General features: G+C 39.1%; 1 protein-coding gene across 1 annotated transcript in view; it reads right to left on the bottom strand.

The window, feature by feature from the left end:
- Positions 1-585: 585 nt before the first annotated feature.
- Positions 586-13,644, bottom strand: part of TBCA (tubulin folding cofactor A) — a 46,029-nt gene continuing 32,970 nt past the window's right edge. The window contains exons 3-4 of the mRNA XM_064140002.1: positions 5,240-5,326; positions 586-1,732 (exon numbers count right to left, since the gene is read on the bottom strand). Coding sequence (XP_063996072.1) covers positions 1,652-1,732; positions 5,240-5,326 — 168 coding nt within the window. The 3' untranslated portion in view covers positions 586-1,651. The remainder of the gene's footprint in view (positions 1,733-5,239; positions 5,327-13,644) is intronic.

The raw sequence follows: 13,644 nt of genomic DNA, 5'->3' as shown, positions 1-13,644 counted from the left end.
CCTCTGTTTAATTCTTATGCTGACCAGCATTTTGTAGGGTACTTGGCAGCTGCATGGCATTCTTCTGTGGATTTGTTTTCTGGAAGTGTGTATTCCTCCTTCTTCTGAAGAGTAACTTTTATCTTAAGTCCTATTGTAACCAGCAGATTTGACATCTCCTAATGTTCCTTTTCAGCCAAGCATTTATTCACCACACTCCGTTCAAGAACCACAAGCACAGAGTTTCTATTATGCTAAATTCAGCCAGTCAGTTAAGACATGTGATCTAATTATCTTTCCTGGTCAAGCTCCATAGAAGCTAACTGAAGTCAGTATTCAAAGACACATGCTCTCCTCAAAAGCAGTTCATTTGTGCTGTGACCTGTGCAGTTATCTGTTTGGCAGTTACGTGCAAAAGACATGATAGTGGTAAGGTGTTCATGTACTCTTACAAAATTATAATACTGTTGCAGAAGTTTTCATCTCTTACCACTGTCTAATACTGGTCTGGGGTTACCTCAAAAGTGAGGTGAAGAAGCAGATTTGCCACTCTCAGTAGAGTTAAGGTATACAAATAGGGGTGCTGAAACAGAAGTTTACCCAAACTCAGGCAAATTAATAAAATTTTATTAAGAATATTCAATATAGCACCACACAAAAAGTACAGTGTGCTTTGTGTTGCCTTTAAGGAACATGCCAGAGCACTTTCAAACTATAAAAACTAATGTAAAAGCTTTCTTGTTCATCAGAGTCTGCTGTTTAGAGAAGCTATTTTGAAAGAATCACAGCTCTTGTATACAATGTTTGAATGATCTTTCAGACAGACAAAGCATTCCCCCCTGACCCATTACTTCTGTTTCATCTTCTGGGGTTTGAACATTGTTCAGAAAAACACTCACTTAGGCCAAGGTGCTTTCAGGAAAAGCATTTAGTCTAGAACTCTTATCAGCAGATCTAACTGACGAGTTAGCTGTTCTTTTCATTGGAACAGTAACAGAATTTTGATCCATGGTAATTGTCTGAACTGGGCTCTACAAATCAATTGCAGTCAAATTGAGAAAGTTTTGGAATCAGTTTCTAATTCTGTCTTGGGCTCAAAGATAAACAGGGAGTACATACCTGACAAAATTACAGGTAAATTGTATCCAAAAAAGGATGGGTGACTTTGAAGGGTCATTTGGTCCATCTCCCTTTTCACTACCAATGTATAATGGCTTTAAATTATTTGGAATGTAAAGTGCTTTTCAAGCCCATGGCGGGGGGGTTGGAACTAGATAAATCTCTATGTCTATGTCATATCCTATGTCTACTTCATTCTAAATATTTATTGGTCGCTCACCTTCCTTAAGTACCTAAACTTCGTTTCTTAGCCTGAATTGTTTAAATAAAGTCCTGTGTATTAGCTGTTTACACTATTACAGTTACATTGAATCAGCTTTTTTTTTTTTAACTTATGTAAGCGAGATAAATTGGAAATGTTTCTGTTTTGCTTGAATATGGAACACACAGATGTTTCAGAACATCCTTTATTTGATGCATCTTGCAGTTAGAGGAAGGCCTGTTTGTTTAAAGGGAACCTCAGCAAGTCAACAATAGTATTAGAGCCATAGTCAAATTAAGAATATGGAATGGACCCAAGGCTAATGCATAAAAAGACGGTACTGAAAAACTTCTAGGCTTCCAGCTTCACTGACTCCAGTATGGAACGTGCTTCTTTATATTCCTCGGCTTCTTCCAATTCTTTTTCAGTTTCCTGAAATCAAAACCAAAATTTCTGAATACTTTGAAAATAACTAACATGGGATTAAATTTAAGATGATGACTATGGGGAAAAAGAAAATACCTGGTAACTACAAACAAGTAGGAGGCTGAAGTACTCAGCAACTTCCCACACAAAGTGGATGAACCACAAGGCAGGTTCTGGAGGAGCAAAGTCTCTCCCAATGTAAGAGAAGATCAGGTTTGTGACCCCCTAAGGAACCTGAACACAGAAAAGCCTATGGGACCTAGTAAGGTGCATGAGGGAACTGTCTAATGTAGTTGCCAACCACTCTCCATAATAGGTGAAAAGTCATAGCAGTCAGGTGAAGTGCCAAGTGACTGGACAAAGAGATGTATCATTCCTCAAAACAACTAGTTCTATAGATTGAAAGCACAGGTCATTTATTTTGGCCTACCTAAAAGTCCAAGATAATAGCTGTCATGTGTGAGCAGATCTGACCAATGCATACTTTTATTATATTAAATATTTTAAATCAAGGACAGCATAACTTGGAACCAATAATAACAGACCTCAGAACAGGAGTACTGTTAGGAAAAAGCTTAAGCAGACTGACAATTAAGAAAATGTAACAGCTGATTTCAGTAAAAGCCCTTAAGGTAAGCTAAGCACAGAAAAGAAGACTCTCAAATTCCAAGCAGTAACAGTAACTCCCCCATTCTTTGTTTTAAGTTTGTACAGTACACCATATGACAATTACCACTGCTTCTTGATGACACTGAAATCTAGACCAACTAATGTCCTGAGTCCAGCCAGGATAGGGTTAAATTTTTGTCTTGAGGTGCTTTTTCTTCCCTTCACAAGAGCCTGGCTGGGCCATCATGGTGCTGAGTTTTTTATCACTTGATGTAAAAACCGTTTCACTAGTATTATTGTTCTCCCTTATTATTGTTACCTCCTTGTGCTTTTCTATGAGACTTTCATTATTTCAACCCACAGGAATTTTACATTTTTCTTCTGATTCTCCTCCACCTACCAGGGGGCACAGTTGTGTGATGGTTGCGTGAGGCCTGAACCATGACAATGACACAGATTCTTAAATCCATCCAGGTACTGAGCATTTACATTGGAAAACAGTAGAGACATACTACCTGAGTATGAGACACTCTGAGTTGTCCTCTGAGAACATATTTGCACTTTAGCTATCAAACGTAGCTTAATTCTGGCTAAGGAACTGGCTGGAGGGTTGCATGCAGAGAGTGGTGCTCAACAGCACAATGTCGACCTGGAGACCAGTGACAGGTGCTGTCCCTTAGGGGTTAGTGCTGGGACCAGTGCTGTTTAACATCTTTGTCAGCAGTATAGACAGAGGAATCGAGTGCACCCTCAGCAAGTTTGCAGATGATACAGTCAACTTGCTAGAGGGCAGGGATGCCATCCAGAGAGACCAGGACAGGCTGGAGAAGTGGGCCCCCCAACCTCATGAAATTCGACCAGGCCAAGTGTAAGGTCCTGCACCTGGGTTGGCACAATCCCAAGCACAAACAGAGGCTGGGTGGCGAATGGCTGGAGAGCAGCCCTGAGGAAAAGTACTTGGGGGTCTGGGTTGATGAAAAGCTGACCGTGAGCTGGCAGTGTGCACATGCAGTCCAGCCAGCCAACTGTGTCCTGAGCTGCATCAAAAGCAGTGTGGTCAGCAGGGCAAGGAAAGTGATTCTCCCCCTTTACTCTGCTCTCATCAGACCCCACCTGGAGTACTGTGTGCAGTTCTGGTGCCCTCAACACAAGGACATAAAACTGTTAGAGTGAGTCCAGAGGAGTGCCACAAAGATGATCAGAGGGCTGCAGCACCTCTGTTATGAGGACAGCCTACAAGAGTTGGGGCTTTTCAGCCTAGAGAAGCAAAGGCTTCAAGGAGACCTTATAGTAGCCTTTCAGTATCTGAAGGGGGCCTTCAGGAAGGATGGGGAGGGACTATTTACAAGGCCTTATAATGACAGGACGAGGGGAATGGGTTTAAGCTGGAAGAGGGGAGACTAAAACTAGATGCTAGGAAGAAGTTCTTTACAGTGAAGGTGGTTAGACACTAGAACAGGTTGCCCACCAGATCAGGTTGAACACCTAGAGGTGTTCACAGCCAGGTTGGATAAGGCTTTGAGCAACCTGTTCTAGCGGGAGATGTCCCTGCCTATGGTGGGGGGTTGGAACTGGATGATCTTCGAGGTGCTTTCCAACCTAAACCATTCTGTGATTTTATTCTACGTATTTTTAGCCTCACAGTAGCATTTGCATGTTAGCTGAATTCTTTATGAGAGGACAGATTTTAAAATAAGCACAATGATCTTTAAACAGTATCTATTGAATGTATTTGTACAAGACTCTTTATTCCTGCAGATGTTCCTAACTTAAAAATGTGCTCAGTTCACTAATAAAAAACCAGGAAGCAGTACTCCGCAAGGACTCAGATGTCCTGTTTGTTGTCCACAGTATAATAAAAACAACCAAAGTATTTTGACTATTGCATTTTGTTACAAGCATGCTACATGCGTCTACACTATTTAAAAAAACTACCTAAAGAAGGTGGATTACCTTTATCTCAACATGTGACTAACAAAGGATTTCAGTATTTAAGTGTCTGCTGAATACACATTCTTGTATTCTAACACAGTTTTCACAGACTGAAGACCAAGTCTGCAAACAGTTATCTGGTTTGGGGACCTGTAAAATAAATTCTTCAGTCCAGTTCTAATATGCTGCAGCTGCACTGCAGTGTAAGAGGGAAGAGTCAGTATGTGTCTGATTGGACTTGGGCAACAGCATGATAGTTGCTAAGTTACCAAGAGGTAAACCTTGGGAAAAACAGGGCCTGCAAGTACCACGCCTGTGATCAAAGGCAGGAATGTCGTGTTGGTTATACCGCCCCTAGAGCCAGTAGTGACACTGAAAGGTCAGCTACAGAGGAAGCCGAAGATGAGGCAGGCTCCCCTCACTGTGCACGAGCAGTAGGGAAAGAGGTTATGTAACAAACTGTGCAATAAAGGAGGAGCTCTGCTCCCCTTGGTTCGGTGTTCTGCGATGTACTGGCCACATGTCACGGAATTCTGAACCCACAGGTACCGAGAGCCTAGGCAGTTGGGTTGAGCAGCACTAGTCTTGTGGCAGGACCATACTGCCTCCAGGTGGGGACGTCTACCTTAAAGATGACTGCTGACCAGCCCTGCAGTCTATGCATCTCAGGAGTGTTTCTGGTCAGTTGGTTAAGGTGACTATAACCTGCTCTTTGGTCTACTGAGTTACTCAGTATTCTTTATCATACCTTATTCAGCATTGTAGTTTTCAGTACACCTCTCTTTTAATGATTTTAGTATTTGAGTTCTAAAAAAGGGTAGAAACTGTTGCCAGAGGGGAGGTACCCATGTGTTGTGTGTTTGCTTCTTGGATCCCAAAGAACTCACTGGAATGTGCAGATGAGCATGTTTATCCAGGTTCATTGAGGAACAGCAGCATTTCTTAATAGGTGCATCACAGTGCTATACTTACTAGTAGCTGAGTAAGATCTGCATGTGCAACTTCTAATCTGCGCTGGCAGTCTGGAATCATCATTCTGGACTCTTGCAAGATCTCAATCTGTGAAAATTAGAAACAAATAATCAAATAATATATTCCATATATATAATTTTTTTAAGGTAAGTCTACTCTGAAAAATCAGCAGTCCGGTCATCATCTAGGAACTTCAGCTGTGCCTATTTTCTTAAAAAAAAAAAAGCTTTTTTATTAAAAGACACTCGACTTTGCATAACTGTTTAAAACTGTTTAATTTACAGGACACTTCCACTTATGTGCTTAATTAAATATAAAATATTAAGTGCAAAAGGCAGTTTGGAATCATTTTTCCCTTAGGAAAAGACAAAGTACCGAAGTACTGCCGGGTAAGCTTTTCATACGGCATTTGTTAAAAAGGCTATTTAAAACAAACTTTCTCCTGCTGTCATGAAGCAGCTTCATCCAAAATGGGATCAGCTGGTTATATAAATATCTCCTGCATCTTTTGAGTAATAAAGAAAAACAGTGTTCAGGTAATACCACATAGAGATAATTACTGCATGAAAAAAGTTATTGAGTTATTGATCACATTGTGTGCACACTGCAGGAGGCTCTGACTGAAAGACAAAGGTAAAGAAAAATGAAAAGCAAAGATCAGCAGGCTCATATTTTTGATGCTTATCATGCATAAAAAGTTATTACTTATCCTTGTGCTTCATTTTAGGAGAAAGATTATTCTCACCATGCACTATGAACAAAATTACTAAACTGGCACCCTGCTGAATCTGAACATCCTGCCTCCTCCTACAGAAAACAACTTCAGATTTGAACAAGGGAACATTTATTCCGTGGAACATTTCTGAAGCTGAAATCCAACCACTGAGAAGAAAAGGTGTGCTGAGTTGTTCAGTAATGTTAAATCTATTTAGAAATGAAAACCTGTTTGATATTGAAATATGTGACCTCTTCTGCATTCACAATAACCTACCAAGAGAAGGCATTCCCCCTCAATGGCTCACTTAATTTTGTCATTCCTGTGTTGTATTCTCTTTTCATGCTGCTATATCAAAGGACCACTGTAAAAGGGAAGATAAGCTATATGTAATAATGAATTTTAGTGTACATAAAGGCCTTCTGTAGTAAGACATTATCACTAATGAAGTGTCATATTTAAGTAATTTTTCAGAGAAAACGTAAGAAAAAAGTTTTGCTATTTTGTTTTGGAGAATCTAGGGCAAAATCTATCTACTTCAATGAAACAGGTATTTTAAGAAAAAAAGATTAAGAACCCCACTAAGTTCTAGTTCTTAATGATATTTCCACTTGTCCTTTATCCATTCAGTGGTGGACTGTATTAAGACTAGGAACTCTGCATATCACACTTTCATCAGTTCATGAATAGATAGGTTTGTAACTTCCACAGAATAAGGTGTGCTATACACTGAATGAGATGATACCTTCTGCTTTGTGTAGTAGAAAAATCATTCTATAAAGAATTCCTACAGGAGTGGGAATATTCAATAATAACTTCTTTGGGCCAGCTTTGCTAAAGCAGTCTGGGAAGGCATATAGATCTAGAACCTGCAAGTAAGCTGCAGTCCTGGGTGCTATAAGAAGAGTAAAACTACTGCAATCACTCTGTCCAAAACAGAATTTGACTGAGATCCAGAGGAGTACCTGAGTTTTACTGACATTTGCCTCCAGTTGTGCAATTAAGAAGCAGTAGAAGGATGATTTTAAAAGTAGTTACTGCTGTGCATAAATGTCAATCCCAAGTATTCTTGCAACAGAAAGCAATTCTGCTCAATCTAGCACGTATTGTATAGTGGGTACCACAGTTGTAGCAGACTCAAAAAGATGGAGGCAGAGTGGATTTTGTATCTCCAGCTGACCCACATCTAACCAAGACTAAGACTTACGCAGATCCACAAATAATTTAAAAACAAGAAGAAAACCTCCACAGGGCTCTCCTTCCTTGATTTTAGAAGAGCAGACTAATAAACTACTGTGTCACAGGGCCTAGTGAAAATACTGTTTTATGTGACAAGTGTGGTGCTCCAAACACAACAGGCTAAAAACATGCTAAATGCTAATCACATATACCAGTTATGCACACACACAAATATATCTTCATGCTTCTGTATAACTGCCTTAGTCACTTGTCCTTTGACTACTGCACAGGTAATTTTAAAAGTAGGGACCAACTCAAAGATGGTAGAGAACAAAAAATACACACAAGTGTCATTTTTGTTTAAGAGAGCAACAGACTGAGACAAGTAAAGAGGGCAGTAAAATAGTATGGGTTTGCTGAATTGGAGACGAACACAGAACGGTTGTATTTAAAAGCATGCAGGAAAAGATAAGGCATACACAAATCCTTAACACCTAATACAGATACAGGATGCATGAGAATTCCCCCAAAACCTTCCCCCCCAGGCAGACCAAAAACCCCAGTGCTCATTTTCTCCCATTCCCCATTATCTCCCAATTAGGCCCAAGCAGGCTGAAATTTATGGCACCACATAGCCTTAAAGGCCACTGCTTACATAGTTACGTAGTTACCCAGATAAGGATCCCTCCAGAGAGCTCAAAGGAAAAGGGAGAAAAACGAACAAACTGATGTTGCTGCTTACTTTTAAAGTGTTTGCAGGACTATGGGACTGAGTAACATAATTACAGTATCTGGGGGTGACTAGTTTGTGCCCTGGGATAGATATTGGTCTCTGTAGTTTTTTTAGGAAATCTGGGATAACCTGAAACCCCTCAAACCACGACAAGAAGTAATTCAGTTTGCTGAGGGAAGTGCTACTGCTGTGAACTCTACCTTCATCAGAAAGTTTGTAAGAAGACTTGATATTGATTGACTAATCGCAGCTGTATCTGATGGAAGGACAGAGAGTCAGAAAGAAAAAAGGCCATCTCTAAGTATCATGAACCCTAATGGTTACAAAATTAATAATCCTACTGAAAAAGGATTGTAGCACAAAGTAAACTGTCATGCTAAGCATACTGGCTGGCTAGCCGACATATTTGTAGCTTAAATCCACAGCATGCTTTTTACTTCTCACTGGCAATGAGGAAATAAAAATACACTAAGTGGTGGGCCAGGGTGGCAGCCTGGGGACACAGGAAGTATGACAGCATAGGTGATATACTAGAAAGGTGGGTGTAGGGAAGGTAGGAACTTAGAGGAAGTAGGCCATTAAAGTGAATACATAAAGAAAATAACCGAAGCACACAAAGATCTATAGGGAACCAAGTGTTGTTAGTTCTGCTTCCTTTGAAGCAACTTGTTATATTTTCATGTAGCAGGCCAGAAAAAAAAACAAAAGCTTGCACTATCCACACATAGGGGACACAGAAGAACACTGCAGTCTGTTGTAGGCAAGATGTTAAATACATTGATCAAAACACATCCAAAGGACTGTGAAGAAAAGCTTGCAGTAAAGAACTGGAGAACACTGGCTTGTTTCTATCAGTACTTGACAGTTTAAGGAACTGAAAGGGCCATTTCGCAAACCACCTACCAGTGCAGCAGAAACCTGGAGAAGCAAAACCCTTAGATTAATGTCTCATCATTTCAAATGAGCTTTCTGTGCAGCTTCTCAGGTGAGGGCTAATCCTGCTTCTTCTAAAGCAGTTTTGGAAAACTTTGTCACTGGCTGTTTTCCATTAATGCACTGCTGTAAGCTGTCACCTTCATTGTCAGCAGTGGGGAGCAGAGAAGAAAACCACTTAACCTGAAACAGAGATACTTCTCATAGGACAGAAGCAAAACTCCATGTCCTCCACGGAAAAATGTTTTCATTGAATATACTGTAACATAAATTGCAGATGTTGCTCCTTTGAAGTTAACTTAAAGGATGTTAATGGAATTACCCATTATAGAAAGTTGTCATTTAATCAGCAGGGAGCACATTTATTTTCAGCAACTCAAAAATTCTATCTGAAGAGAACTATGTTGCTGCAACTATCAGCCTCACTGTGTAAAAAGCTGAGAGGTGATAAACATCTGAATAAAGAGGTTTATTTGGAAGTAGTATTAGAAAATACTGACAAAAGGAAGACTTCCCCAAAAAAATGTCTCAGGTTTATTAGAAAAAAAAAAGCCAAATTTTCTTTCTGCCCTGCCCCAAGAGGCTAGCCTTCCAGGAGAGATTGACAAGCTGCTGTTTCTTTCTTTTTGTTTCATGTTTTCAGGTGTTTTGTGTTTAAGGTAGCAAGCTGGTTACAAAATGTTTTCAAATAAGCCTGATTTCACTTTCAGTTTGTTTTGTGGAGCTGAAATATCTGGAGAAGTATTTGTGCTATAACTGGAAGCAGAACCGACACGGGAAGCTCCCTAAACAGACAGAAGGCAGAAAAGTCAGATCCAGATTTTTTTGTCCCCCAAAGCACAGAAAAAGTGAATCCAACTGAGTAAGAAATTAATTTTTATGTCCCTTCATGGTGGCAGGTCTTTTCTGTCACAGAAATGCTCTCATACTACCTTACTCTAAGCACTGTAGGAGTGCCTGTCTGGAATCCAAAGGGTACTTAAACTTGCCAAAAAGAAAGGAAAAGATCACAGTATGGATTTTTTGTCTTTGGTCCCTTCCAGAAAGCACATTAAGCAATAATCCCTAAGTCTGAAAGCATTTTTAATACTAATTGTGTGCTAGGAATACTTAGTACAGAGAATTCCAAGTTTCTAGCTTTTAAGGGAAGAAGCTGTACTTATTAAGGTTAATGTGCAAATACAGAGGAGCATTTCCATTGCCTTTTTACCTAAGCAACGAGACAGAGAGATTATTACTCAAAGGTCATATATTCTTAGGAATAGGGAAAAAAAAGGATAATACCAACGTGAAACTTGTGTTTCATCTAATCTTACTGTACTTGATTGGTGTTAAGAATGAAACTTTGCTTGAATGAATCAAGTGGGGGGGTGGAAAGGGCTATAAAAAAGGAAAAAATGAACTAACAGGAATATTCCTTTGCAGTAAACGAGGCATTTAAAAAGGAAGAAGTTAGAGAACGTTACAATGTACCCTTTCAGTGAGAACTCCTCCAGTATTAGCAGCAAACTCTAATCTTCCACAAAAAAATTAAAAAACAATATACATGGAAATCTGTAATGCATTAGTAAAAACGCTGACAGTTAACAAAACTACCCAAGTGTATCTACAATTCCACTGAAGAGAAACACGAAGTAGCTACCTTAGGCTTCTCCCATACTCACAAGCCTTAATATAAAAACATTAGCTAAGGAAGAGTTTTTGCTTCCATACAAGACAAATCAACAACCACAGGTCTCGATCATTAGTCTGCACTTGTGGGTGGTAACGGTGTGAAAAGTTTCAACTGCAGGGGTGAGGTAGTATGAGGATCTGTATAAAATATAACACAGTGAGTATCATTACAACTCCATAGAAAGTAAGGCTTTACTATGAAAAAATCCACAAATTGGAAGTACAATTGCACTACTTGCTGCTATCGGTTAGGGTTCTTCATGACCATCTATAGAAACTATATATAAAATTTACACCTGGTGGAATAGTATTTTACTTTTCATCCCCCAACTTCTACAAACCTGATACATATAGTATAAAAGTTTTAAAAATAAAATTATTTTAAAATTATTATTCTATTAAAGTACTTAAAACCCCTTATTCATACAAGTGTTATCATTGAAGGCTGTATAGGTTTGAGATATAAAATTTCTTTCACCGTTTTTTTTTCTCCCAAAGACTGCTCATTTATTAACTGCTTTCTCCTGAACTCCCAATTTCTTATCTGCCTTTTGTAGACAAAACCCAGATGACAGCAGAGCGATTTTTTAAAACTTATCTTTAAGTAAGATGTAAGTGAAAGAAAATTCCAGGCTTTGTTGCCCAATAATGTTAAGAGTTTCTTGCAAAACTACTCTAAGTAGTTCTTGGCTTGGATTCAGCTGACCTGAGGCACAGCAAGTAGTGCAAATATGACCTGCACTCAGGGCAATACTAATATATAGGTGTTACAGGTGAAAAGCAGGTGCAGACCTCTGAGGGATGAGGGATGACATTCAGGAAGTGAAAACTCTGGCTGTACTGAAAGCATAGTGTTACCACAGAGGGAGCTCTGGAGTACCAATGCTGTTCAAAATGGGGACCCAGCACAGCAGAGCCCTGCTCGGGGTGAAGGTCAAAGGAATGCACTGCAGGGGTGGATAATAGAGCGTTGACTGATTAACATATCATACGTATGTAATGGCCCAATTTGCTCATTTCTGAACTCTCTGATGTACGGCAGCTGCTGTGGTCCAAATTCTGAGATCTGCCATCATGCTGGTGCTAGTGCAAAAGCGACCATGACAATGACAAAAACCATGTTTGAGACTCCACATATTTGGATGTGAGGAAGGGAATTATTCTGAGTTACTGCAACAGAGTCTTCTCATGTCCTAGAAAGTGGTCTTCATGTAATAATCTTGGTCAGCGTACACCAGCACTACAAGAAAACTGTCCTCTTTTTCTGTCCTGTTTTTCTGATCCCAAATGTGCTCCTCATTACGGCTACCCAAGCTGGTCACTGTCTCAGGTTCACAGGAACTACAAACTGCATAAGCAGTTAAGAGAAAACCACTAAGTCAAACTCTAAGTCATTCTGAAAAGAGACAGACATCTCCTTAAAGACAGACACACCCTGAAGCCTACGTATGCTGTAAGAATAGCATTATTCATTTTAAAGTACAATTTTCCAGAGTCACTTCTGTACTATTAAACCATATGCTGTACTGCAGAGTTATAACTAGAATACTAAAGGAGACTATCACTACACTGAGATAAGCAATGCTTCAGGATCCCTCCCTCAACTCTGGATTAATTTGCATATACATGTCTGATTTAGCTGATACCTCAGCTAAAATACTAGTTAAATTTATTATCCTAGTGCCAAGTGATTGAATTAATTGCCATATCCCCAGTGTTTACTGAAATAAAGAATACAACTGTATATTTAAATAAATATAATTATTCAGATTAGGGATTATTAACTAAAAGCAACTCTTAAAGTGTCTAACTACAGATACTTTTCCAGATAACATCTCAAAGTATTAACTTCATCCAAAATATGATTCTGAGCAAGTTTTCTTGGCATTGTGTAATTTTCTCTAACAAATCTGGTCTTATAGAAAATGTGTGCATTCTTTCTGAACCTTCAACTCTTCATCATAACTTAGTATTTTAACTTCCAGAATGAAAACTGCACCAAAAGAACAAGATGTGAAGATGTCTTTGGAGGAACTGATTGCTTTCCAAGTGGATCAGGCAATTTCTCAGTGAATTGAGACTATTCACTGTGAAGGTTTTTGTCACTGGTCTCTGAAAGTACCTTCAAGTAGTGTGTAGCATTTCATTTCATAGCAGAAGTTCACAGCCTCCACTATTTTTGACTTTGATGATATCTTGCAGGTCACTGCAGAAATAGCACAGTGCAGTCAAATGATCTGATGAATGGGGGACACTAAAAACTGGAATTGCATTCATTAGTTCTTGTTAGCACCAGCAGATCTTCAGAAAGACTACTATTTTGTAGGATCTTACAGTCTCAGTCTGTGAGGATGCTGAAGGCAGCTCAGCTCTATAAATACAACTCTTTATTTGCACACAAATTCTTTATTTGTCTTTTTTTTCTCATGGTATAATGAAAGCAAAGCAGGACATACACACGTAAACTGAAATCTCAACTCAATAAAATAATGTTGGTTCAGCTTGTTCTAAAAGGGCTTCTTCCCACATTTTAAAATAAATTCTCATTAATTTTTAGATTTGAGTTTTGTTTAACCTATTCTTCCGTTGTTTAAAAATGAATGTGGGAGAACAGTAGATGAGGTTTTACAACATAGCTAAAAGATAACATACTGAGTTCAAAGAATAAAGGCCACAGTACAACACAAACATACTACAGTCCTGTAAAGAATGAACATGAATCTCTCAAACCCAAGCCTTCTCTTAGTGAGAAGGAAACCTGATGCTCCTCCTTCCAAAAGGCCATGTAACAACTGTGTGCAACCATTGTCTTTTGCAAGAAAAAGAAACCTTCCAAGGAAAAAATAATCCTAATGTAATAGTGACACTAAACCATACAACTAAGGAGATGAAACTACAGCATACACCTTGCTAGGCAGAGACTGCATTACCAGCTCTACCCATTCTCTCTGTTTGAGGTCTGTAACTTTTTCAAAGGGATACTGGTATATACTAAAGAGCTGAAACATTTTGTCTTTATAACTACTGAGCATTCTCACCTCACTTTAACATTTACACTTATCAGCAAGCACTTAAGTTTACCTAAATGCACCCACAGCACTCATGTTCAGGCTCCTGGTATTTCTGAGAAAGAGTTCATGATGGCCTCATACACGCTGTTAGAGAGTGACA

This window comes from Pogoniulus pusillus, chromosome Z, assembly GCF_015220805.1.
Source record: "Pogoniulus pusillus isolate bPogPus1 chromosome Z, bPogPus1.pri, whole genome shotgun sequence".
Lineage (NCBI taxonomy): Eukaryota > Metazoa > Chordata > Aves > Piciformes > Lybiidae > Pogoniulus > Pogoniulus pusillus.
This window is presented reverse-complemented; position numbering and strand designations above follow the sequence as displayed.